Consider the following 26528-nt stretch of genomic DNA (forward strand, 5'->3'; position numbering starts at 1 on the left):
ACAGATGTCTTCAGCTATTGTAGGACCTGGCCACTGGCAGGGAGCAATTCTGTGAGTGGTGCTTGGACAGACTTCAAGAGCTGAAGCACAGCAGGCTGATTACCAGCCCTCACCTTCCCCTCTGAGACCAACTGGGAAAGGTCAGAGCTGCTGCTGATAGGCCAGACACATGGAATTAATTTAAGTGTCTGGCAAACACCTTCACCAAAATATGCTGAAAATTCTGCTATTTAAAGCAGCTCGGCAAGCTGAGTTTGTTATCCCACCTGACCCACAGAGCCTGTGAGCAGGATGCTCTGTGCTGTGCAAACCACACTAACATTATCTACAGCTTGGAAAATGCTGTGGTAAGGGTGCAGGCATGGGCTGCTTCAGTGGTCACCAGGGACATAATGTGTGGGGACATGCAGCTTGTGCAGCCACCACCACAGCCCATGTCCTGGCACTGCCATCACAATGAGAAGACCTTGCAGGAGACAGCTGTGGTTCAGACGATGCAGATGTGCTCCATTGGTTCTCTTTATTTAGCTGATTTTTAAGTTCTCATCAAAGAAGCCATTTCACAGAAACCTTCTCCAGTCTATGACCCGAATTCCATGGTTTTCATTTTATATTTTCAGACTTGAATCTCAAGTTAGAAGAGGTGACAGAATAAGCCCCACACCTTCCCCCTCTGAGACACCCTCTCACACAAATACTTCTCATGTGAAAGCAAGCAATGCTTCAGCAGAACTAATGGCAAGAGCAGTGCTGCAGGCACCCTGCTTGTTACTGAAATGGCACCGCAGTCAGAACCTATGTAGGAAAATGAAAACAAACACTGCTCTTGCCAGTACACATTGTAACTGAGGCAGAAGGAGCTGCAGGGACAAGCTGTGTTTACAGGGATAAATCCAGTGCTGGGAAAAGGTAAAGAGTAAGGGATCTGAGAAGAGAGGAGAGCAAATCGTGCCCGTGGCTCCAAGCAGTCCATGCGGTGCCATCCTGAGACAGCCAGGAACACACCCAGATGGCTTGTCTCTTTCTGTGACTCGTGCAACATTTAGCAACTACTTTTTAATTTAAAAATTAATTCTAGAGCAGGAAACAGGCCATAGACAAGCCAGATCACAGAAATTCTGTCCTGTTCGTAGCAAAGGAAAACGCAGCGGCCACCGAGGGCTCGGCACCCAGAGCCAGGTGAGCTCTGAGGGCAGCTCTGCCTCAGGGTGCTCCCCACCGGGACAGGGCCCGGGGCTCCTCAGGGAAAACACCATCCCTGCTCCTGATTCCCTGCTCCTGGTTCCCTGCTCCCCGGTTCTCTGTCTCCCTTCTCCCCGTTCCCTGATTCCCTGCTCCTGGTTCCCCATCTCCCTTCTCCCCGCTCCCTGCCGGGGTGTCTCGGTGCCAGCCGCCATTTGCTGCCCACAGGACACAATCCCACCCGTTTCCCCACAGCCCATATGGAGCACGGAGATACCCTCCTGCTTCCCGGACCAGGACCAGTACCGGGACAGCCAAGCCCACAACCCCTCTCCCACCCCGGTAACGGTTCCGGTTTCGGTTTCGGTTCCGGTTCCGGACAGGCGCTGCGGCAGCGCGCAGGCGCGGTCGATGCTCTGGACGGAAGGGGCGGGCGGCGGCGCGTGGTGCCGGTCAGCGGCGGGAGGGACGGGACCGGACCGGAGCGTAGCGGGGTCACTGTCCCTCGGCCCGGGGACATGGCGGAAGGGGACGGCGGGGCGGGATCCCCTCCGGTCCCGGCTGAGGAGGGCCCGGAGCTGGCGGCCGTTGTCGGCGCCACCGTGCCCACCGGGTTCGAGCTGACGGCGGCCGAGGAGGTGCAGGAGAAGCTGGGCTCGGCCTCCAGGATCAGCAGGGACCGCGGGAAGATCTACTTCGAGGTCCCGGCCCGGAGCCTGCCGCAGGTCCGCCCCGTTCCCCGGCCCGGCCGCGGTGCCGGTGCCCGGGCTGGCTCTGGCTGTAAGGACACGGGCAGGGTCCCAGCCCGCCTTCAGCCAAATACTTTGTTTTAAAGGCAATGGGTGTGAAAAAACCAAACAGCCCAGTTCAAAATCCTGCTCTGGCAGAATAAACAAAAGCGTGGGCTAGTAGAGGGAGCTGCAAGCTGAGAGTGCTAATTGCAATTAACACCTTCCCCTAGACAGACAGGGTTAGTAACGTGCCACTGTGGTTTCTTATTTTTTCCAGGTCCATCGCCTAAGGTCAGTGGATAATTTATTTGTTGTAGTTCAGGAGTTCAAAGACTATCAGTTTAAAGAGAACAAGGTGAGTTACTTCTCATTTTTCAGTCGTGGTTTCTGGAATGTTGGGGTTGGTTTTTTTATAATAATACTGGTTTGAGGAAGTGTTGTGTTTCATGAGGAAGGGCTTCCTGTTTTATTTGTGGTTCCTATGCTGATTCCTCTTTCCTAGCTTAGAAAACTGCAGTCGTGTTGTCTGCCATCATTCCTTCACCTATAGGCAAAATCCAGGATGAGAGCTAAACCATGAGTGTAGGTCACATTTGGCCACAGGACAGTAAAGTATCACCTCAGTCTCCTGCTCTCCTGTTAGCTGTTTATTTAACAAGATAAGTGACAAAATGCTATAGGTCGTGTGACTTCAAATGCATTTTGGTTTAGTTACGACAAAAATTGTACAGAAAGCTGCAAGCTGTCCTTAAATGACACGTAATGAGTTACATGTTTAGGAACCTAATTTGGAACACTAGTTTTTTTCAAAGCACAACTCTTTTTGTCTTTTAAAGGAAGATGCTCTAAAGGATTTGGAAGATTTGGTTAAAAAGCTGCCTTGGACTGATCCGTTGAAAGTTTGGGAGCTGAACAACAGCTTAAAAAAGAAAAAGACAAAACGCAAAAAACATAATCTGCAGAGCACAGCAAGCAAAGAGAAGCTGAATGATGATGGAGAAGATGAAGGAGCAGATCAGAAAGACGGCAGTGAACAGGAGGACTCTGCCCAAAACACTGCAGGTGTAGAACCTGCTGGTGGCCAGGACAGAGAGAAGACACAAGGGAACGAGGAGGATGATAATGAGCAGTCAGATGCTAAAGATGAGTTGCAGGCAGGCTGTGGGAGTGAGACCAAGGCTGGAGACAGTAAAACAGGCGAGGGGGAGGCAAAGGTGCTGAGGTTCCGTGTTACCTGCAATCGAGCAGGAGACAAGCACAGCTTCACATCCAATGAGGCAGCCAGAGACTTTGGAGGAGCTGTGCAGGAGCACTTCCAGTGGAAAGCTGACATGACTAACTTTGATGTAGAGGTATAGTGCTGTGCCTTGGAAATACCTGCATTTCTGTTGTAAAAATCCTTAGTTCTGAATTCCAGTGCTTAACGATCTCCTAAATGCCTTCAAAAGATCATTCTGGAACTAAAAACTGATAATGCCAATTCACGGCCTCCTCAGAAGTATTCATTTCACTGGCACATCCTGTGTGTTCTCAGATCATGTGCTAGTGCTTTGGCTGTCCATAATCATCTCTCTTGTCAGGTCCCTCTTTTGCTCTGCAAACACTGTTGTCTTCTCAGGTTAACCCAGTGACATCACCCAGCTGAACTGCTGGTGCTTAGAAGCTTTCTCCTCTCCCACAACTACAGCCAAAGCTCTAGCCCTTTCTACTTACAAAACGACAAAAAAAGTCAGCATAATGGTTATGGCACTGTTTGAAGTCCTGTGTGAATGAGAACAGAATGCTTGTTCTTGTTCTGTGTGAAAGGAAACATGTGAATGCTCTCCTTTAATTTCGTCCATTGTTGCTGTTACCAATGGTGCATTGCTTTTCTCCCAAGAATGCTCTTTGTTATGTCTAGGCTGTTTTTTAAATTACCCAGGCAAACTATGGAAAAATTCTATTACACCTGAAATTTAGTTCATTCTTTCTTTAGGTTCTTCTTAATATTCACAATAATGAAGTGGTTGTGGGCATAGCATTAACTGAAGAGAGCCTTCACAGAAGAAATATCACACATTTTGGTCCTACAACTCTTCGTTCAACTCTTGCTTATGGCATGCTTAGGTCAGTGTGAGTGCATAGTATGGTACTATCCTCAGTTAAGAAGTTTTGTTTCAGAAATTAGATTCTATATTCCCACACTTCTTCCTCAAAAGCCTTTTATGTTAATTCTTAAAAAAGGGAAAGAAAAAATAGAAAAGGAAGCATAGTTGCTGAAACAGTGTGCTCTGTAAATAACAGTGGCTGTTTTTTTCACCTTAGTAACTAAAATTCTAACATTTGCTGTCAATTTTTAAAATACTTCATCAAAGTATTTCACTGTATTGGTGCTTATAAGAGGCTAATTAATTAACGGAAAAATAATCACACAGTTGTTTTGTTAGAGGGGTAGAATCAGAGTAATTAACTGTTTTCCTTCCTTACAGGAATTCATACTTTTAAGACTTTCCTCACCATAGATTTTTTCTGTTTCTCAGACTCTGTGACCCACAGCCAACAGATATCATCATTGATCCCATGTGTGGTACAGGTGCAATACCAATAGAGGTGATTTTTACTTGATTTTTTAACTTAATAAAACTTGACACTACTGCTGAATAATACATGTACATTTTCTTGGTAATAACTGAATAGTCACCTCCAAAAGTATCCCACCAACTCTTAATCAGATGCACTTTTTATAAATTACCTTATTTTCCTTCCCAAAGCTGTAGCAGGAAGAAGCCAAATCCAAAAGTATTTTGAGCTTTTAGGGGGCATCATAGTTACAACTTATCTTTTACGAATGTTTACCATTACTGATGTGCACTTCCAGTTGCTTTGTAGTAGTCTGTCCTATTTGAGTAATTCTTCTGTTTGTTTTGTTTTAAATTGAGCAATGTTGACACTGATGTTTCTTATTATCAACATTTCACCCCAGGGAGCTACAGAATGGCCTGGCTGCTACCATATTGCTGGTGATAACAACCCACAAGCTGTAAAGAGAGCAGCAAACAACATCTGCTCTTTACTAAAGAAAAATGAGAATAAGGAGAGGTGAGAATACAACTGATACCCATTTCCTTGAAGCATTGTACCTAAAGAATTCCATTTTGCATTGGTGCATTTTACTGTGTTGTTCATTTATTTTTGCTGACGTTATAGACCTCCTCAACTTAAATATTCTCAGTAAACAAGTGTCTGAGATACACCTCTTTGCCCTTGCAGCAGTACTCCTCTGGGCATACCCCTGGACATCATTCAGTGGGATATTTGCAATCTCCCTCTGCGGACTGGTTCTGTGGACATCATTGTGACAGACATGCCATTTGGAAAGAGGTGAGGTGTCACTGGTGAAGGTGGAACTTAACTGCTGCTGCTACGTGTGGTCACCTGTCTGTGGTTGGGGTTCTCTCTAGTTAGTTGTTTGTCTTGGCCTAATTAATAAGTATTGATGTACTCTATATTTAAAAATGCAGTTGAAATTAATAGTAAATGTCCTCCTGAAGAAGCTAATCCATGTCTGAATGACCAGCAAGAGTCAACTATTTTTCAGTGATCACAAAGAGGATCTTAATTTATTTTGCAGGATAGGGTCAAAGAAGAAGAACTGGGATCTCTACCCAGCCTGCCTTATGGAGATGGGCCGGATCTGCACACCAGGGACAGGCAGGGCTGTGCTGCTGACACAGGACAAGAAATGCTTTGCTAAGGTGTGTTCTGTGAGAGGAAATCCAAACCTATTTACACCTGAAAAACTATCAAGGGAAAAAAGTCATAAACTGCAGAAGATTATGTATTTTAAAGCCATAATCAGTGGCATTAAAATGCAGTTTCGGACCCAAAGAGTCATTTTACATTGGCATCAGATGTGATTTAGAATAATCAAAAATAATTTTTAAAGCAATTATTATCTTACCTTGAAGCCAGCACCACTCTTTGGCTGTGTTTTTGGATTGCAGGCCCTGTCACGACTGGGACACATCTGGCGCAGGGGTCAGACGGTGTGGGTGAACGTGGGGGGGCTCCATGCTGCAGTCTACCTCCTGAAACGTACGTGGGAAAGAGCAGAGGAGAAGAGACCATTCTGGTAGCCTCTGAGTGAGAAGAGAATTTCTTGAACACCCAAGAAAATAGGCCTGACAATTGCTAAGAAAAAAAAAAACAACTTTGGTAAAAAACACAAATATCAACCCGGGGATCAACTTGAGAGCTACCAGTTGTACTGTGTGTTCTGAAACCTTCTTACTTAAATCACCTTTTCCCTCCCTGCCACCCAAACTGGAATTAAGAATGCTTTCCTTTGCCTGAGTCTTCTCTATCCATGTCCTTTGTAGTTTTCAGTTAAATGTTTATTTCCTCTGCTTATAGTAGAAAACATGTTGAGGCAGCTTTCAAGGTATTGAGTTTATTTCCTAAACTAGAGTAAACATACATATATCTTAAAATGACTAATGGGACTACTAAGACTGTCATCTCAAAGGGTTAAGAGGTAGTATCTCTTTAATGTAGGATTTTTCTAAATTGAAGTATTGTAATTTATACCATTGCCCAAATAATGAACTGTGATAATAAACCATTGTCTGGTTTTTATGGTCTGGTAAGCAAAGGCCAATTAGTAAACAGTATGCTGATGCTGGTTTTCTTACCTCAGTTTAGTGCTAATTATTAGTCAATGTCCAATCCATGTTTTAATGTACTGCTGCCATGGGGGGGGGTAACACACACAGCCTTAGCAAACTATCTAGCTCCTATTTTAGAACAGAGATAGTTTTAGCTAGATTTGTTTTCCGTTATAATGTTTTCCCTGTTGACTGTAGATACATCAGGGTGGCAATGTTTAAATTCATTTGTTATTTAACTGCTGTAGTTATACCAGAATATTGACAAAAAATATACCTGTTAAATAACTTGAAGTTGCAAGTATTTTTTTTTCTTTTGCAACCATACTGTGACTTCTCAGGCCTCTTCCTCTTTGCTCCTCAGAGGCAGCAAACACCGGTTACCAGTGCCATTTTCACTGAAGTGTATGCATGCCAAGGACTTGTAAATGTTCAGAGTTGAATTAACGAGTATTAAAAGTTTTGGAAGTTTTGCACAGTCCTGACTGTGTTGTTTGTGTCTGGTGCCCAGGGGAGCCCCAGTGAGTCCTGGTGTTCAGTGCTGGGGATCTGCAGCAGGTCCTGGTTCTGTGGGACCCTCCTGCTCCTGCCTCACCTGGCAGGCTAAGGCCCGGCTGGTTCCGTGCTGCTGGTACCGCTGTTGTAAAGGAAAACGAAGCTCAAGGACATTTTAAGCCCTTACACGCGCATTTTGAAGTGTTTTGGGGCTTTTTTCCCCGAGCAAAGCTTGGACTGTGCCGGGTGGAACTGGAGTCAGCTCCGCATGGAGACAGGACCAGCGGAGAGGCGACCACCGGAGCGATGGGACTGGGGTTGGAGCAGCTGATCCGCAGCGGTCCCGTCCAACCCAAATTACTCCGTGATTTGGCGGTGTCCAGCACCCAGGGAGCGTTCCGGGCCGCCCTGCAGCGCATGCGCGGGGAGCAAAGCGCGTTCCGGTACCGGTAGGCATGCGCGGGATGTGGGTCGCGGCTCCGGTACCGATACGCATGCGTGGGGCGGTGCCGGCGGGGCGGGGAGTGTTGGCGGCGATGGCGCCGCCAGGGTCCGGGGACGGCGGGCCCTGCCTGCGCTCCATCAACACCGGAGAGTTCTCCGAGGTCGTCTTCAACAACCGCAGCCCCCGCTTCGTTCTCCCCATCTGGGTGGATTTCGACGGCCGACCGCGCACCTACCCGGTCCTGCAGCCGCGCACCGGGCGGGTGATGCACAGCTACCGGGGTGGGTACCGGGGCGGCGGGGCTGCGGCCGTCCCGCGCTGTAACCACTGATTCCCCGCACTATAGCGGCTGCCTTCCCGCCCTGTAACAGCTGCCTTCCCTCGCAGGTCACCTCTGGCTGTTCCGCGACGCCGGGACGAACGATGGTCTGCTCGTCAACCGGCAGGAGCTCTTCATCGCCGCTCCCAACGTCAACACCGCCGACATCACGCTGCCAGGTAAGGCCGAGCCCTGCAGGCCGCCGTGGTTTGTGCCTGTGCCCTGTGGACTTCGGTGTAAGGTTCTAGCCAAAAGACAAGTGTTTGAGTGACCAAATTTACCTCAGAAATGGGAGGAAATGGTGAGGGTCTCTGTGTAGAGCTGTGCAGTGCACTGCACTGATCAGGCCTCCAGCGGGTTCAGAGGGCTCCTCGTGACCCCACAAGTTCTTTTGCTCTTTGGGGTGTGCTGAGGATGGCCGTGCTGGAGGTGGCAGCTGAGGAAAGCTCTTGTCTGTCTGTTTGGATCTGCAGTGTTCACTCTGAAGGAGAGGTGTCTGCAGGTGGTGCGCAGCCTGGTCAAGCCCATGGACTACAGGAAGCTGGACATTGTGCGGTCCTTGTATGAAGACCTGGAAGATCATCCCGATATTAAGAAGGATCTTCAGAGGCTTTCTCTGGAGAAAAGTGAAACGTTGAGGAATGCAGTTCTGAAATAAGATGATTACTCACTCTGGACTCTTTAAATAGCAAACTACTGAGTTTGAGCAGGCATAGTCACCCCAAAACCTGACAAGAACTAATGACTGTATTCTAAGTTCTGAAACACAGATTCAGCTCCATTGTAGAAAACTTGCTATGGTGGTGAGTCAGATCCGAAAGACTTAGCAGCACGTAGAAGCGCAGCAGGTTCCTGATGGTTCAGTTCTGTTTGTTGGTAGAAATACTGCAAACTGTTGACTTGAGAGGCCTTGTGCAGGTGAAGCTCAGAGAAGTTTTGTTTGCACCATCTGAGAACACTGCATAGGAATATCAGGTCAGGCCCTATCTGAATATTTGGGGAATATTCATAGAGATCAGTTTTCATTGTATTAGAAAGTAAACTAAGGATTAATTTAATCCAGACTCTAATGATTATAAGTGGCAGGCCAACACCAATAATTTGTTTCTGATAGAATTTCACACTTAGGGCTGTGAATCACAAAGTGTGGGGGGTGTTTGTGTATGCAAGGGTTTCCACCACTTCTTTCTGAGGACCTGACCTAAAACATCATGTTGGTGGAAAGATGGTGTGTGTGAATGTCTGGGGTTTTCTCTGCCTTTTGCCTTTTCATTTCTAAACTCATGTCCTGTCAGCTCTGAGGCTGACACATTTTTACACAAATCATGCCTTTTATACCTTATTCGTCTGTCATAATTGTATACTTGCTTAGGTGATCTCAAGGTGATCCAACCTGGTCAGCCGTGTAAACTGGATCCTGGTTCTGGGGCCCGTTTCTCCACAGCTGCTTCCCCATCTGTCCATACAGGCACACCAGGTAGTGTTGATGGAAGGTGGATGTGCTCAGTCTCGCCTTCTCCCCTTGCAGTGCAATAGTTCAGGTCATTATGGGAGACCTTGCTGGGGAGTGTGGAGCAATCAAGCTGCTGTGTGTCAGCTCATATGAACCTACTGCTAGATCCAGCTCACAGACAGGTCCATGCTTTATTACAGGCTAGATGAGCAGAGAAAACATTTCTGTGCCTATATTCTGCTCCCCTGTACCTCAGATAGAATGTATGCTGGTGTGAATGTACACACATACCTGAAGGCAGTGCTCCCTTGGGCAGATGTGGGAATTGTCCACCAGGTAACAGATGCAGTGCTTGTTGGTGTTGGAAACAGGTTGTGAGGGACTCACAGCAGGTAATTTCTGTGGCATATGGTTCTTTCCAGTTACATGTTCTAAGAAACAAAGCTATGAAGTTGACTGAGAATATCAACATATTCCGTAAGTATGACATGTCTCCTCTTTTTGTAGATTTGGTTTTCTTGCATACTTGAAGTGTATGAATTGATCTTTGTCATAAAAATGTAAATCCATATGAAACTTGTTAACTCTCTTTCTGTCAGATTCACAGTGCTTGTGACTGTGTGCTTGCATGACTGCAATACTCCTGAAAGTTGTTCTATCTGATCAGTAACAGACACTTGGGGATGTTGCTGCTCAGTTCCTGGAAGCCCCTCTGGTCCAGGGTGCTGCCCTGTGCTCTTGCGGTGGGGTCCTGCAGATACCTGAGAGAAATTTCTCTCCTGATGTCCTTGTGGTGTTGTGCATTTGATGAATGTGGTAGTACAGGCAGCCAGTTGCAGAAGACTTGACTCATTTGACTCTGCAGTTTTTCTGTTGATGTAGTAGGTATTAGGTTTACCAGGTCTGTACATACCACAAACATCCCGTATATTTCTGATTTATGTGGTGTCTGTGATCTCTTGGGTTGCTTATTAGTGTAACATAAATTTATCCCACTAGTCTGTGATGTCTCCCAGTTACACAGCCAGTGGGTGATACTTCCCTAGTAGGACATTTATCACAGCTGAAGGATCAGATCCCTTGGATTCTTGTGTTTTAGAGGACAGGAAAGCATACTTACATAGCTGTGATTTGCCAAAAACAAATGTACAAAAACTGCTGCATGATCTCATCACTCACTGGAATATCCTTTCTTTGCAAAGCTTTTAGTTGTATCTACTGAATTCCAAGCCAGCTTAATCCTTAGCTAAAGAGAGCTCCTGATAGGCAGCGACCAGCTGTGGATGCTTTGTGCTGATTTGCTTGGTTCAACCTATTTTCTGAGTGACATTTTCTGCCCTCTCTCTTGCAGACTGATTTGAGGGTGGTTTGTTGCCACGTAGAAATGAGCCAAAGATATGTCAGGCCCCAGGCTGATGAGAGTGTACCCAGAGCTGGGTTGTTCTTCAGTGACTGTTTAGCTTAAATTGCATAAAAATGCAGACGTGGTTGTCAGGGCAGAGATCATCATTCAGTCGTGTGCTGTTACCTGTAGTCACATCTACACAGTCTCTTTACCACTTTCCCCTGGTCAATTTCTGTTCTACAAGTGAAGCTAACTTAATTCTTAGGAAGTCTGGAGGCATCTGCTCACAGAACCCCAAGCAGAAGGTGGCATTTCTCAGAATCTTTGAGGTGTGGGGGTCCTAGGACAGGGATTTTATAAACCCTGCTTCAGTTCTTCAGCACTTCATTTAAGCACAGCAGGCCAGCTGCTGCATGCAGACCTAGGCCAGACAGGGACTTCTGGACTCCACACCAGGCAGCTGTCTCTAAGCTAGGCACTGTAACATCTGATTTTTAGTACCAAAGTACACTTTCTGAATCTAGCCTCACAAGTTTTTACTATCACGCCAACATGAACTGACTACTCTGCACATCCTCCAAGAGTAGGGAAGTTCTTTGTTTTAGAAACAACGATCGCCTTTTGCTTAATAGCAAGAGGCAATCTGTGCTTGAAATCTTCCACTTTCCCTAGACAAGATAACAAAAGAAATTCCACTTCTATTTTGTAGATTAAATTGAGTTTTCCAGAGTTATGCAAGAAGTCTGGGAGAGGATGGGACTGAACACAAAGTCTGATGCAAAAGACTGTTGATGCAGTCACCTGCCCTGTTCTTCCTACAGCTGCTTTCTTGTGAGCAGTATTTTATTGTGAATCCTGTAACTACGTAGCTAATTTTAGCTCTCACCATCTAAGTGTTGTAAGTGCTGATTTTCCTGTTGACAAATCATGAAAATTTTTTCCATGCATCCGGCTTAAAAACTTGGCAACTTCCTCTCCAAGATGAGAAGCACTTAAAAACATCTCTCACAAATAGTTGACAACATTTTGTTTTTACAGACCACTGAGTCACACCTGATGTTAGATTTGATCCTCTTGCCACAGTCTGACACCAGTCTTAAAGGTCTCTGGTTCTTTTTTGTCTTTTTAACCAATATGACAGTGGTAAACAGTCTTTTGACCTTGTAGCAACAGTAATACCACAATTTTCAGCTTTTCCTTGCAATGATGAAATTCATTGTTACCATAATGGTACTTGAAACATTCGTAATTTTTGAGACAAGAAGTGTAGAAAACTATCAAAGTTTTAAAGTCTAGTACTGAAAACAAGAGCTAGCTGTACTGTAAACTATATGCAGATCAGAAAGCAGTAGTAAGTTAAAGCTCTGAAAGCTTAGGGTACTGTTTGCAATTAATACAAAAGACCAAGGGGTAAATATGAACAAAAAGAATGGGTTACAACTGTGCATTGCAAACTGCCCCACAGTGTCAGAGGTGCAGGTGTGAGGCTCTCCAGGGAGATTGCTTTGCTAGTGGTATTCGTAGAATGTACACTGGCAAATTATTGTAATATTTTATCAAAATACAAGTATCAAAATTACAAGTTAAAAGTTTCAAAATGAGCGAAGTTGTTGACTTTAAGGCACATAGTTTAAATCTAACCCTTGACTAGCGAGGCCTGGTCCACTTGTATTGTTTTTTGCTCCTCACTCCCTGCATCTGCTCCTGCAGTTGTGGGTCAGTGGGACGGCCGTGCTGCGGTGCCTGGAGCACCTGCCAGGGCTGGCTGCTCGGGGTCCCTGCCCCTGGGCCCTCCGTGCCTCTCCTGCCCTCCCTGCTGGCACACGCCGCTTCTCGGGGGCTCCTGAGACCTTTTCGACTTTCTCCACCCGGCGTTGTACAGCGCCCATCCCGGGGCTGCAGGGTGGATGCTGCTGCCCGGGGTGTCGGTGAGCACCGCGCAGCCTCCTGCCCCGCAGCCCCGGGGGCAGCTGAGCCCGGGACCCTCGCCGGGCATCGCTCCCGCCTGCCCCGCGCCTGCCAGCGGCCATGGCGCGGCCCGTGGGCGGGAGCGGCTCCGGGAGGCGCGGGAAGCTCCTCCACCTCCATGGCTGAGACGCGTGGTGTGGCAACCAGGCTGGAGCAATACTCGCCCTTGGAAAGGAATATCTGATTTGCATTCGGGGCCGCGTCCTGACGTCAGCCGGAGCGGGAAGCCACCGAGTGACCCTGCCGAGCAGCGCTCGGGGCCGCTCGGCCCTTTCCCCAGCCGGGAGCCAGCCGTGGCGGGGTGGGGACAGCCCGTCAGGGACAGCCCCTACCAGAAGAGGAAGCTGCTGGAGAAAAGCAGCTCCGCAGCGAGGCAGAGGCTGGCGAGCAGCACTGCCCCGGCCCGGTGTGCACCATGTGTGGCCGGTGCTGATGGCCGCGGCGGGGACGAAGGGCTCTGGGGAGAGGGACTGCGAGGCCATGAGCCTGCAGCAGCCGCCCCTGGGCCTGAGAGGGGGAAGTGCCCCCGCTCTGTACATCCACAGCATGCCTGCGTGGGTGCTGGAGGATTTCTGCCACAAGATGGACTGCCTGAGTGACTACGACTGGATGCGGTTCGGTGAGCGGGGACAGCGGGGCTGTGGGCTGGGTCAGGGCTCCCCGAGGCGATGGGACAGCCGTGGGGCAGGACAGGACAGCCGTGGGGCAGGACAGCCATGACAGCCGTGGGTCAGGACAGCCATGGGACAGGACAGCACAGCCGTGGGGCAGGACAGCCATGACAGCCATGGGTCAGGCCAAGAAGGACGAGAAGCAGAGGCGAGGAACCCACGCAGGACCTCTGTCCGAGTCCTTCCCCAGCTCCCAGAGGTAACACGTCCTGTGGAGGGGGATTCCCACGCAGCAGGCTGTTTTTGGGATCAAGTGAAGCTTCTGATTAACTGGTGGAATTCCAGACTTCCGTGTTGCCTTGGCTGCTCCCGGGCAGCCCAGCTCTCCCCTTGCTCCCTGCGGTTTTTCATGCTCCCTCTCCTTTCACACTTTCCTGCCTGCTTCCACAATATCCCCCACAGGTGGTTAGATGTTCCATTTTCTTCTTTCTTCACTTCATGTCTATTCCCTTACACAAGCTGCCCCTATTTTTCCCTGTTCTGTCTTTGAAATAAGTATAGAAAGTGTAATCCCTGAGTTTTTAATTCTGTTTTCTGTATCCCCATCCAGACAATTCTAGCACAAATGATTTCTTAGGTGGCATATCTTCCTTTATTTAACATGATTGAATTTCACTTTAGACTTCACTAACTGACTGCTGAATAAACTCTTAGTTTTAACCTCCAGTTACACTTGCTGAGTGGGAGACATCTCTGCTATCTTCAGATGCATCCAGTTCTATGTCTGATGTCCTCCTAGAGAACATCCCTGTACTGGGGATGGGTCCTACAGCTTCCCCACCATCCCCACAGGCAGCAGGAAGCTCTGCCTGTCCCTCCCCCAGGGTCAGTGGGATGTGGGTAAGAGAACCCAGAAGGAGACAGCATCCCATGCACACGGAGGAACTGGGAGATGTTGTGGGGTCATCTTTAGCACCATGTCTCCTGCTCTTAAAAATAGCTGCCTTTCACTGATAGGTTTATCTGACTGTAAATAGCACCCAGATGATTCAGTGGCTGTTTGGCTTTACCATAGTATTGGTACTGAGTAATGCAGACAGGAGTGTGCAGTCTCACCACTGACTTCGGTTACCTGTCTTGGAGGAAGCACACCAGTAATTTCATCTGAACTTAATTTGGTACAAAGTATTAAGGTGAAGAAAGATTATGGGGGAAATACACCAAAAAGTGTGACTGGGTTTTCCTTCTGGGTCTCTGATATAACAACATTTTTCCCAGGATAGTCAAAGGAATAAATAGAACATCTTACGTTAGGAACTGAATTTTCTTTTTGTCCACATAGCTAGTTCATGATCCCTCCTTTTAAAAGTGTGTCTCACACCTTAGCTTTCCTTGCTTGCACTGCCTGTTTTTTTTTCTGGTTCCTAAGCAGAACTCTTTGTTGTCTCTGTCTCACCAGCTTCCTACGTGATAACAGACCAAACGGAGCTGCGGAAAATCAAGTCCATGGAGAAGACAGGGATCAGCATAACACGAGAGCTGATGTGGTGGTGGGGGGTGAGGCTGGCAACTGTTCAGCAGCTCCTGGACCTGCTGCAGGGACTGCAGCTCTACCGAGCAGCTCAGGTCATCCTGGACTGTGAGTAGCTGTCCCTTTCTCCTGCAGGGAGTCTGCCCTGCACCCAAACCTGCTCCAGTCAATCTCTCTTGCTAGCTGAAGAAATTTCTTGCTGGGAGTCTCATGATCAAAAAATTCTAAAATTTCTGCACCGATTTTCATTTTCTATCAAAATTTGTGGTAGGAAAGGAAGAGGTGACATAGAGGAAGAACCATTGGTCCCTCTGGTTCCTCATCCTGCTTTTGTAGTGCCCATCCTAGATGCTTCCAGAGATGCTGAAGAGAGGCTGGCTGTGCTCTGAGCCAGGTGTGGTATTTTCATGCATCAGACAGGGCTTCATAATGGAGCTTAATTATGAATGGTTTTGTTTTTCATACATAGGAGACTGTAATACAGAGGTCTTCTGATTCCTCAGGGAAACAAACTAAGCTAATAGGAAGGTGAACTGGAATATGTTTTGTCTGTCAGTAATCCAGTAAATTTAGTTGACTGTGACTTCAGGGTTCTGGTTCTGAGGGGACAGATCTAAAAACAAATTATTGATTTATTTATTAGTCTCTGCATTGAATAAGTCTGATCTAGATACCAGCAAAGCAATAATCCTGGCTGATCATGGTGGGTTTGTGCATATTTGGGAGTAAAGGGTCACTTCCACTTTTGTTCTCTGCCTGTTCACTGTTTACCAGTTGATTCCTGGTCCATAAAGAGAGTTTCTGTGCTCTTACACAACAGAGTGTAACCTACCACACCTTCAGCTCTGATTAGTGCCAGTCCTTGCCTCCTATTCCTGCCAGAACACATTCTGGGGCCCACCTTTGTTTGTAGCTGGTTTATTTCAGTGTATTCCTTTGCAGAGCTCACTGGCATTTCTGTAGCCCTGCTCCTATAATTCAGATGTTCTGCTGGCAGATTGCTTCCAGGAGAGCTCTTCCTCTCTTCAGCAGATTCTTGCACTACTCTAGTCCCACTTCTGGGTGACCCTAGTTATAAATTTTTCCATATCAGTTCTCCAGTGTCAGTAATTACTGGTTGTGTGATGTAAAGGAATTTGCAAAATTAATAAAAACCTGAAAATGAGAGGGAAGCTTGCAAGAGGGAAGTGATTCTAATTTTAGAGACTTTGAGGTTAAAGTGCAGGAAGGAAAAGCAAACAACTGCAGAATACAGGGACTGTCTGTCATCTTTCACAAAAGGCCTGTGGACTGTTTGGTAGCTAATAAAAAACCTGTAAAAATTTGAATTTTGTATCATTCTGATACAGTAATAAAGAAACATACCTAATTTTTCTGAGGTTTTTTTGGAAGACCCAGTTTCATTCAAACCTACATTTATAGGTAACACTGAAAAAAGTGGATACAAACCCCAAACAGAGGTCAAAGAAAAACCTTACCTGACACAACCATGCCAATTTCTGTCATTAGGAATGACATTCTGATATAGGAATTTGTTTCCTGGGAATGAACATGGTTGTAACACTAAAACCACACAACTGACAATCATCCTAAAATATTTAACTGACTGAAACCAAGACATTTGTGTCACACTTCCTCTCAGTCTCAGACGACCCAGCAAAGAACTAGATGCTAGAACTACAGCTTTCTTTAGATATTTGTGGTTTGGGATCATTGGCTGAAGAATGTTACATAGAAAATGACAAAGTGAATATACTGTTATTGCCAAGTCCTTGTTTTGAGGGACTATATACCTTTTGCATAATCCTCACTGGTATTTGTTTGAAGCTATCATTATTATTTTTCAGTTGTAGTTAATGTAATTAATGTGGTCTGAATTTTAATACCAATAGTGTTCTGGCAGTGGGATTCAATCAGATTGCTTGAATGTGCCTTGTAATGTTCATGTTAATTTACAGTCTCTTTTCCTGACTGGGATTATTTCCTGATAACTGATTAGAATGAGACTCTATTTTCTCTGGTAATCTTCATCTTTCCTTTCTTCTCTTCTCAAGGGACATCAGCCTCTAATATTCCCAACTCTAAAAAAGAAGAGCTGGTAGCACCACCTAAACAGGAGAACATCTCTTTACCTCCCACAGAAAACAAAAATAAAGAGAGAAAAAACGAGACAAGTCTGTTGCCATCACCAGACTCTTCACATCTGGGAGTATCACCAGCACATGGTAAGTAACAGATTCTGAATTTGATTTAATATAAAAGGCTGCTTCTTCTTTGCCTTCAGTATAGTATAATAGTCACATTTGAATATTTGCCTTTTTCCTAGCACTGTTGTGTCCTGAACTGTTTAATCCTAACTTTATCACACAGTCTCCTGTTCATCCTTCTTATAGTTCTCTTGGCTTTGAGAGATGCTGAGTGTTTCTGTCCTTGGGATCTCAAGATGTTTTCCAGGTCTGTGTGAGCATCCTGATCCTATCCTGACTCCATACTAAGACTAGATCAGGCCTTGCATTTCCTGCTCCATCCCCCTCTCTGCATGCAGAATAAATCTATGCCAATATGGAGCCATGCAGGTGCCAGCAGCCCCTCTGCCTGGGAAAGGGAGGAGCAGAAACACTGACACACTGAGGAGAGCTTCTGATCAGCAGGACAGAACCTGTGAGCTCTGTGTCCCTTGGCTGGGACTAGAGAGATCTGCATAGTCATCTTGCAAAGAGGAACCAGGAAAGTAGCTCCTTGGCTTCACATTTTGACAGCTTGTCATTGGTTATCCCTGGATAGGAAATTCAACAAAATACCCCAGACCTTCACAGTTAGTCACAGGCTGTGATATTACAAAGATCAGGTGTCTTTCCAATGCTGCCATTTCAGTTTCAGGTGCTGCTTCTGAAGGAACCTTGCATTCACTGCCTTCTCCACCACCTCCCCCAAGAGACCTTTTGAAATCCTTGCAGTCAAATCCTCCTGTGTCATCAAGTGTGAAGGTAAATCCCTTTTGTACACACTGATCATAACAATGAAACTTCATGATATTCTGTGTTTTGAGTTTTTTTCAATTAAAGTTTGTCCTTTCACTTGTGCACAGATCTGGTGAGAAAATGGGGCTTGATTACATTTTGGGCTGCTGAAAATCTTCAGTGATGGAGGTTCCATCATCACCTCTCTGAGTCCCTGTTCCACATTTCACTGTGAAGTTTTCCTCATGTTACCCATGCTTTCAGCACAGTCTCCTCTTTTTTCTCCTGAGTTCTCTCTTGTCATTACAGTAGGCTAGCTAGATCAGTGTTGTGGGTTTGCAGTGCTTTACAGATCCATGTGCACACTCTGCTCCCATCACAATTATGCCTTGGTCTGTTTTCTTTGGTTTATTTTGTTCCATTTTTTTGTGTGTGTTTTTTTTTTTTAAACAAGAATGTGTTTTAAGACTTCAATCTCTTTCAAAATAACATGGTTCAAGAGCACCAGGCAAAAGAGAAGGTTGCTACAAAGAATGCAGTAGTTCCAGAGTTTCTTGAGAGGGAGCCAATGTTTTGTTTTCTCAAGTCTGGAACACACTGAGGTTGTGAAAGTGCATGATCAGACTACAGTGGAACTGCAATAACAGCTGTCATTAGGACTTGCCACACTGGAACCAACAAATTCTTGTGCAACCAACACCAGGTGCTCCAGAAGCAGATGAGAAGTTCCTACCAGAACACAAATACATTGAGGGACCCTGCTTTCTGATCCATCTGTTTCTTTATAAATACTCCAGCCAGAAAGATTAATGCTTTTTTGTAAAGTAAAACCACATCACATCAAATAACTATGCAGACTTTTGAACTGGGTCTGTTTTAAGGGAAAGGTGGAAATGCAAACTGGTAGCTGTTTCCAAGTCTCCTCTACTATCCAAGCTTTTTACATCATCAAAACACATCAAGAGAGGTATTTCAAAGGGAAACCCTTGTGAGTGGTTGCACATTACCTTTCGGAATTTCTTTCAACAATCACAGTAATTGCTTAAATCATGGAAAAGAAAATGTGACACCTAAAAGAGGAAAAAGTGAATGGATTTTCATGACATAAACTTGTTTCTTCTACAAATGTGTAGCCTTGCAGCTCTTCTGCTCCTCAGCAGGAGACAATGACAGATCTGCCCAGTGGGAGTCTGCTGTGGACCCAGAGGGAAGTGACTGAGGCCACAAATGGTTTCAGTGACAGGAGCAGAATTGGTGAAGGGACTTTTGCGGATGTCTACAAAGGTCAGAGGAACAACATGGTGTATGTCATCAAAAGGCTGAAAGAGGCAAGTACTCCAGCTTTTAATTTTGTTTGGAGGGGATGTTTTTAGTATCTCTTGTACATTAACAGTTGCTGTTTAACATTGTAAGGGCCAGGAACCAGAATGGCTGCACAAGAGTTGAGGTAAAAAGGAAATTATGTATAATAAACAGACCTACATTCAACACACACATGAGAGATCTTGTGCTTGTGTGGGTAGTTTTATTAACTCTGCTATGGGAGTAGCCTGCAGGGGACCTTCCTGCATTGATAGTTGGCTCAGAGGGGTCTTTACATAGGTTGCGTTCTAATTTTCAATTAATTATTGCCTTTGACACAAAGTTGCCATCAATATACTTGCCTGTTTTCTTAAGTAGCTTGGAATCTACAGACTGAAAGATCTGTGCAAGTGCAACATTTTAGTGATCTCAATTGACACTGCTCCCTGTTTTCATTTTTCAGGTGGAATGCACAAGCCCAAGCTCCACCCAGAGGTTTTTTCATACAGAAGTGCAGATTTGCTTTCGGTGAGTGACTTCCCAGCATGTTCTTCCTTCCCTGAGGCCCTGGGGAAGCAGTGTGTACCCCCCCGGGGTGGCTGCAGGGCCCTCATCAGCAAACCCAGCCTCTCAGGCAGTGGGTGAGGTGGTGAGGGACCATGCCTGCTGCAGCTTTGTGTGGCTCCTGCAGCTTGGTGACCACCCTGCCTGTCCTGCACTGCAAGGAGCCCACTGCTGATGGGTTCATTAGCCCCCTGCAGCCCCCGTGCCTCCAGCTGCAGGACACAAGTCCTGATTACCTCGAATATAGAGGTTTATTCCAGCTCTGGAGTGTATTTTCTTGTGTTGCTGTTATTTCCTCTGCCAATCACTGCTGGTCTGTGCTTGCAGGTGTTGTCATGTCAACATCTTGCAGCTGCTGGGTTTCTCAGTAGAAACTGGATTGCACTGTCTGATATATCCATACCTTCCTAATGGATCCCTGCAGAACAAACTTCACTGTCAAGTAAGCAAATCATCTCTGTTTGTTATCTATCTGTAATTACAAGTCCTGTCCTTTTATTGTATGAAAAGCAATTACATTTCTTTGAATTCTGAGAATCAGCAGGGAAAAAAAGTGCCCAAATATCTTGACTGCAAGTACAGGAGGCTGCAGCTCTTTGCCAGTGGTTCTACTGCACAGCAGACCAGGTCTACAGCAAGGTTCTGCTGTGCAGCTTTAGCTTTCTAAAGTAATAAGAAATCTGCAGACTTCCTATTCACATTGTAATATTTCATGAGATTTGGGAACATGTTTCTGTGGAATCTGTCACTGTATTCATCAGCATAACGTGCTCTGAAATTTTACAGGGGCTTAAGCTACAGAAAGAGCATTTGCAGGAGAACCATCAGAAAAGCAATCAATCAAAACCAGCCCCTTGCTTCGGTGCTTGAGGCTCTGGACACCCTGACTTGGTCCTTACCTCACCGTGTCCTGGGGCAGGCAGAATGTGCAGCACATCATGTAGGAATAGGCTCCTTCCTTGGCCTAGAAATCAGGAGTTCCTGGCTAGGGCCAAACTTTTGACTCTAGGTCAGCAGGAGTTTTGATTGGAACTAAATCTAACTCTTTGGTTTTCAAAACTACTACTGTCTTACAGGGTTTTTTTCTATAAAAACTATTTTTTCCTCACTTCCTTGCAGGATGATTCTGCTCCACTGACCTGGGAGATGCGAATTAGCATTTCTCTAGGACTCATCCGAGCTGTAGAGTATTTACATAATTTTGGAATTCTTCATGGGAACATCAAAAGGTGAGGGGTTTGTCAGATCAGCACTTCCTTGGTCACCTGCTAATTCTGGAACTTATTGAACAATAATGGCTGAAAGCTTGTGCAGTTTTGAAATCCATTTACAGTACCTTTCTGCTCTCTCTTTCTGGAGGCTGTTTACTGTTTCACATTTAGTCTGTTTCCTTTTTCTAAATAATGGAAGTATATTATTTTTGGAGTATATTATCTCTGGAGTGCTTATTCTTCCCCCTCTGCCTTTATACCATTCTTTATCCTTTCACTCATTCTCACCAGGCACTGGAAACTTTCAGTGCTTACCTTTAAAAGCTTCAAACTGTAGTTCTTTACCTCAAGGTACTGTAATTGCTTTACCAATATTGTTATTTGTTTTTCTCTTCATCACAGCTCTAATGTCCTGTTGGATGAAAACTTTACAGCAAAGCTTGGACATTCAGGACTGCGACTGTATTCTGCTGATAAAAAATCAGAATATGCTGTGATGAAAACCAAAGTCCTGCAAGCTTCTCTGACTTACCTGCCAGAAGATTTTGTCAGACATGGGCAGTTAACAGAAAAAGTTGATATATTCAGCTGTGGTGTGGTATGTTGCCCTTTTTTCCATGCTATGTTGCATACTTTGGTGCTTCTAGACAGGAAATTGGATGTAAGAGCAACTGCCTCATGTAGTTGTTTTGCTGTCCACTTTGTGTCACAGTTGTTGACTACAGAGTGTGTTGAAATCCTGTTTTTAATTATATTTACACCCCAAATAGACTTTTGCCAGCTTATGGCAAAATTAGGTTAATCTTTTGAACAGCAGAAACAAAAATGGTTTTTGTTGCAAAACAAGTATCACTGTTTAAAAAAAAATAGCAGAAAGCCTGCAATTCTCACAGATTTGTCATGTGATGTGTTGCAAGCATCACTTGTTAATTTGGAATTTCAGCTAAAATAAATAGTCTATGATATTGCCTGTTTCAGGTATTTCTGTTTAAATAGGAAAATACTCTGTTCAGTGTGATTTCTTATCTAGATTTAGAATTAGTTTCTTCTCATCCCTTGTTTCAAAAAGTATCTATTGTACCTAACTATAAAGTTTGGACTGGGCACTGGAGGTGGATCTGTAGTGTCTCAGAGTTTCCTCAGGTCTGGCGTTGTTAAGATGATCTGAAGTAAAAATAGGATTAATTCTGAAAAAAATGTTTTATCTTTCAAATATACTTTATAGGTCTTAGCAGAGATACTGACAGGGCTTAAAGCTCTGGATGAAGGAAGACGCCCTATTTATCTGGTAAGAAAAAGCAGGAATAATGAATATCAGCATGAGTGGGTTGCTGCGTTGCTGTCATAAATTACTTGTCATTTTCTGTAAATGCAGCTTGCTGTTTGCTGCAGACATCCTGAAGAAGGGATGTTTAGAAGCTGTATCCTGGTTCCATTAACACCAGCAGCTGACCTGCCTTTAGATGGAAGCAGAATATTTACTCCCATCTCCCATATCACACTGGTGAATGCTGGCACTGTTACACTAGGAGACACTCCAGAATCGTGGGTGTTTAATTATTTGCTTGTTGAGGAGACAAAGCTTTGGGCTGAGATGCTGCTGCAGTGTCCTGTGTGCCAGAAGCAGTGCTATGAGCCAAGTGGGATGGGGAAGCCTGGGTAGGCAGTGACTGCAGCTGCTCCTCATCCCGTGTGCTGGGTGTCTGTGTTGCATCAGTGTCTGGAATGAATATCCTGGGCAATTTGCCCAGAGGGTGATCAGAACCACAGAGATCACTCTCACAAGAAGCAGAGCTAGCCCAGGGAATGCCATCAACACCACGAGGTGTTTGGCGTGAGGACAGACTCCACCTCTGTTCCTCCTACAGGATGTGCTCTTTCAGGTTTGCCCTTTTGTTGAAGCCTTTGAGGGGAAACCAGCAGTATTCTTACTCAGATTTCCAAGCAGTTCAGCCATGTTCAAGGGGGTTCAGAACATCAGGGATCATAAGTTCTTTTAACAAACATTTGATGAGTCCTGTGCAAGGATGTGGCTAGACACAGTGTTGAGTGGTTTTCATCCACTATAAATGGGCACAAGCCCTGAGGAGCTGGATCTGCCTTGGTGAATTTGACATTAATTAGAGATCTGCAGCAAAAACCTTTGGCCTTTTCTCTCCTGTGAAAACAGTTCTGTCAGTTCCATGAATGGAGATTTGTAAAGCTTCTAGGTCTGAAAAACACCCATGAAGGAGCAATATGTGACTCATATTCTGAGTGATTCAGATAGATAGAAATACATGTTTGCATTAATTCTGCCTTCACTAATGTAACCCTTTCCTTTGAACAGAAAGATATGATTGATGATGAAATTCAAACAGCAAAAGAAAGCTCATACTCCAAAGGAAAAAGTTTTGAAAAGCTGGCTTCCAAGGAGATCATCTGTAAATACCTGGACAGGAGAGCTGGTCACTTGCTGGAAGAGGCTGCTGTTGATTTTGCCTCAGCTGTCTGCCTCTGTCTGAGGAAGAAGCATTCCAACATAGCAGAGGTAAATATTTTTTAAACCTTGGTCATGCATTTGTCTTCTTGACAGCAAGGTCTGAAACTACAACACTCATACCTTGCTTATTTTTGAGAGTGTTGACATAGGGCTGTAAGCAGGCAACAGGAATTACTCTGTATTCACAGAATTTGTTGTTAAAAACAGGTGCTTGAAAATATGGAAATGGCTGAAAATAAATTAAGAGAGCATTATTTCTGTGGAAGCAGCCTTTCTGGGTTCTCCATGAACACTCCAGAAGAAACTGATGATGAGACAGTTAGTCTCAGCACAGAAGTGACTCCTGCAGGGGAGAGTAAAGAGGAGAAGAGGCAGGCAAAGATCCTGACCAGTGCCATTCCACACACACTGCTAACAGGGGCTGTCTCACCTGACATTTACTGTGGACAAATGTCCAGGGTCCCTTGTGAATCGGATGAATCAAGTAGTTTTATATGGGATCGCTCAGAAGGATGTGCTGATGAGCTGTCTAGCAGCACCTGTAACAATTCAGAGAGTGTGGCAGCCTCTGATTACAACCTGGATCAGGGAAAACCTGCAAATGGACTCCAGGAGAGGAGTGCAGCGTGCACCAGGTTTGACAGCACCTTGGAAACAGTATCTGCTGCTCAGGGAACTTCTCAGCAAAGAAGTGCAGACCTTGAGCCCTCGTGTTCTTCACAAGGTAAGTCCAGATCAGTCTGAAACGTGCATGCACAACACTGACACTCGTGTGATCTTCAGGCTGGTTTGGCAGAACTGACCACACTCCTGTTGTGAGAACTGAAGTCTTTGTAAAGGTCTCTAGTATTTGTCCCTACTAGGGACAAATTCCTTTCTTGTCCAGAATTGCTTAGGTTCTTCTACCTACTTCTACACACTTTTTAGCAAACTTTTTATCCTTGGCAATGATTTTACCTGTAAATCTACACAATATATCCCTGGTTTTATGTCTGGTTTTTTTTTCCCTACAGCCAGGCTTGTTAGGTTTTTTTAAACATTTTAAATCTATTCCATAGACATAGATGGATCTTTTTCTCAATATCTGGCCTTTTTTCTTTTTTCAGCATTACCCAGAGAGACATCTTGGAAAATAACGATAAATGATAAAAAAAAAAAGCTCATGGAAAATATTTTGCTCTATGAAGAAGACAAATTAAACAGTTCAGAACTTTTTGAATCATAAACTGGATGGATTTATTAGCTAGCTCAGAAGAAGTAAGGACTTTCCATTAGAAAGACAGTAAAAATATGCCTTTCATGTAAGGTGAAGTAGCAGATTTGGATCAGAAACATTAGCCCTGACTGAAGAAAAAAAAAGCAACCACACTGAGGAGAAACAGAAAACATCTGTTCTAAAGCAGTGAAGCACAGTGCTGCCCTGTGATCTTCTTCCTTTTCATCTGCAGTGTAAAAAGGTATGGCAAACACAAACAATTGCCAAAATAATTTAGGATCCTTTTGCAGTGTATTTCAGAAAGCATCTACACAGAATGTGTCTTCAAAACCAGAGTCCCAGCAGCTGCAGGGTGAGCCCATGAGCAGCCTGTGAGCAGTACCCTGTGGTGTTACCCTCCTGGGTGCAACCAGAAGTCTTCAGAGGGACTGGAGCTTTCAGGGTCATCTGTCCACACCCTCAAACCTCCTGCAGTGCCAGGGAGGGGGATTGTTATGCAAGTCCTCAGTTGTATTCTACACAACTCCATCTCAGTCTGAACGGCACAGAGCTGTAAGTGAATAATTTGAGTTCATGCTCTACTACAGACACACAGGGCACTGTTTGAAGTCTGACCTTTACCCTCTCACTGTTAGGAGCTCTGAGACAGTGTTTAATACTTCATAAGAGCATTTTTGGAAGTTAATTCTTTCTAAGTAATCTTTACATGTTGTTAAGGTTTCTCATCATGTTTCACATAGGAACTGTGGTACGTTTTGGATTAGAGACAAGGTTTTAATTTTTAAAATCTTTAATTTTATTATTGAACACTTGGAATTTGATTTATTTTGGGTGAAAGAACTGGTGAGAGATGAGTTAGAAAGTGGGCCAGTTCTCAGTGCCAGGCTCTCCACTCTTCTCAGAGGATTTGTTGTGTCTCTGAGCTTACCCAGCATGAGCAGCTCTGGGGTCAACATCCATCATCACACAGAAAAACCCAGGAACTTGGTATTGTCATGTTCATTATCAAGCAGAAGACTTAAGAAAGCTTCATTTCTATTGTTATGACTATTTATTTTTGTAATATTGTTAGCATATGTCACTCTTGTGCAGTCTAAGGAAATGCAGGTTTATTATTAAAAAAAAAATCTCTCAAAAGATGCAGCTCAGCTCACGGGTGCCCGTTGCCTCCTTGGCACAGGTAAGAGGGCCTGATGTACAGAAATGGGGAAAATTCACAATGGAGTTCAGGAAATATTTGTTAAAAATCTGAATTTATATGTAATTATTTTCATTGGAATTATGTAATACTAGTTTTCCTAGCTTTACAGGAATATCCCTGAGGAAAGCCTTGTATCTCCTGTATTTGTACAGTACCTGGTTCTTTGTAAGTGCTCCTAGAGCAAGTAAAAGCAATTTAAATAGAGACTTGAGTATAGAATCATCTACACATTTATCGGATTTATTTCTACACTAAAAACTGCTAAAACACTTAGTTATAAGTGCCTTGGATACTGTCTGTACATTTGGCAGTGTCAGATTTTTATTTTACCAGGATCAAACCAAGAAAACATTCATACTGACATAGAAACCATTGAGGATATTCAGATCTGTCAATAACTGCTTAACTCCACGTGAGATTTAATTGAGACACTTCATGGTGCTAAAATGTTAGTATTCATTTTTTTCATGGGTATATTTTGTGAGATCTGTGGTAAATACCTCTGGTCTCCTCCAGGAAGAACAAAGCTTCAGGGAAAACCATGCATAAAATTTATTCTTTATGATAAAAGTGTATTGAAGTGTAAGAGGTTCCCACCAGTTAGAGAAGGGATTCATATGGCTTCAAACATGTAATGTAGAATAACCATTTTATTTATTAAGGAAAAGAAATAAGAAAATAAGCCTTGAATGTTAGCCTGTGATTCACCTTGTCCTGTATTATTTTTGGCTCTAGGTCTTTTTATTCTTCCTTAAAAGATAAGCTGCTCCTAAGTCTGCCAGGACAAACTGTTCAGGTTCACATGCTTCTTTAGGGTTGAGAAATCAGAAATTATTTCATTTGGTAGTAAAACAAAACAAAAACAGGCC

At 44.6% G+C, this 26528-nt stretch overlaps 3 protein-coding genes and 1 long non-coding RNA gene across 6 annotated transcripts; 3 read left to right on the forward strand and 1 right to left on the reverse strand.

Annotated features, from left to right (window-relative positions):
- The first annotated feature begins 1588 nt into the window (after positions 1 to 1588).
- On the forward strand, positions 1589 to 7035 carry THUMPD3 (THUMP domain containing 3). Its single transcript, XM_030458539.1, has 9 exons — positions 1589 to 1907; positions 2191 to 2268; positions 2750 to 3265; positions 3889 to 4019; positions 4433 to 4502; positions 4876 to 4991; positions 5163 to 5273; positions 5524 to 5647; positions 5897 to 7035. Exons 1-9 carry the CDS (start codon positions 1701 to 1703, stop codon positions 6026 to 6028), a joined length of 1485 nt encoding a protein of 494 aa, XP_030314399.1. The 5' UTR covers positions 1589 to 1700; the 3' UTR covers positions 6029 to 7035.
- LOC115599009 lies at positions 5582 to 6652 on the reverse strand. Its single transcript, XR_003988073.1, has 3 exons — positions 6584 to 6652; positions 5854 to 5980; positions 5582 to 5692 (listed from the first exon to the last, which is right to left on the reverse strand). It is a non-coding gene; the product is annotated as an uncharacterized LOC115599009 (long non-coding RNA).
- Positions 7036 to 7564: 529 nt separating the features above from the next.
- VHL (von Hippel-Lindau tumor suppressor) lies at positions 7565 to 9856 on the forward strand. The gene is made up of 3 exons (XM_008501389.2): positions 7565 to 7777; positions 7884 to 7994; positions 8289 to 9856. The coding sequence occupies exons 1-3, from the start codon at positions 7588 to 7590 to the stop codon at positions 8471 to 8473; spliced, it is 486 nt and encodes a 161-aa protein (XP_008499611.2). The 5' UTR covers positions 7565 to 7587; the 3' UTR covers positions 8474 to 9856.
- A 2964-nt stretch (positions 9857 to 12820) lies between these two features.
- LOC103535313 (interleukin-1 receptor-associated kinase-like 2) lies at positions 12821 to 26528 on the forward strand. Of its 3 annotated transcripts, none has more exons than XM_008501360.2 (13): positions 12821 to 13200; positions 14652 to 14831; positions 16778 to 16948; positions 17598 to 17710; positions 18817 to 19011; positions 19449 to 19513; positions 19877 to 19991; positions 20669 to 20778; positions 21163 to 21358; positions 21986 to 22048; positions 23090 to 23290; positions 23450 to 23966; positions 24349 to 26528. In XM_008501360.2, the coding sequence occupies exons 1-13, from the start codon at positions 13014 to 13016 to the stop codon at positions 24465 to 24467; spliced, it is 2232 nt and encodes a 743-aa protein (XP_008499582.2). In that variant the 5' UTR covers positions 12821 to 13013; the 3' UTR covers positions 24468 to 26528. The 3 variants fall into 3 exon arrangements, with proteins under 3 accessions (XP_008499582.2, XP_030314395.1, XP_030314396.1); XM_030458535.1 differs by having other exon boundaries at positions 18841 to 19011; XM_030458536.1 differs by having other exon boundaries at positions 18844 to 19011.

Source organism: Calypte anna, chromosome 12, assembly GCF_003957555.1.
Source record: "Calypte anna isolate BGI_N300 chromosome 12, bCalAnn1_v1.p, whole genome shotgun sequence".
Taxonomy (NCBI): Eukaryota; Metazoa; Chordata; class Aves; order Apodiformes; family Trochilidae; genus Calypte; species Calypte anna.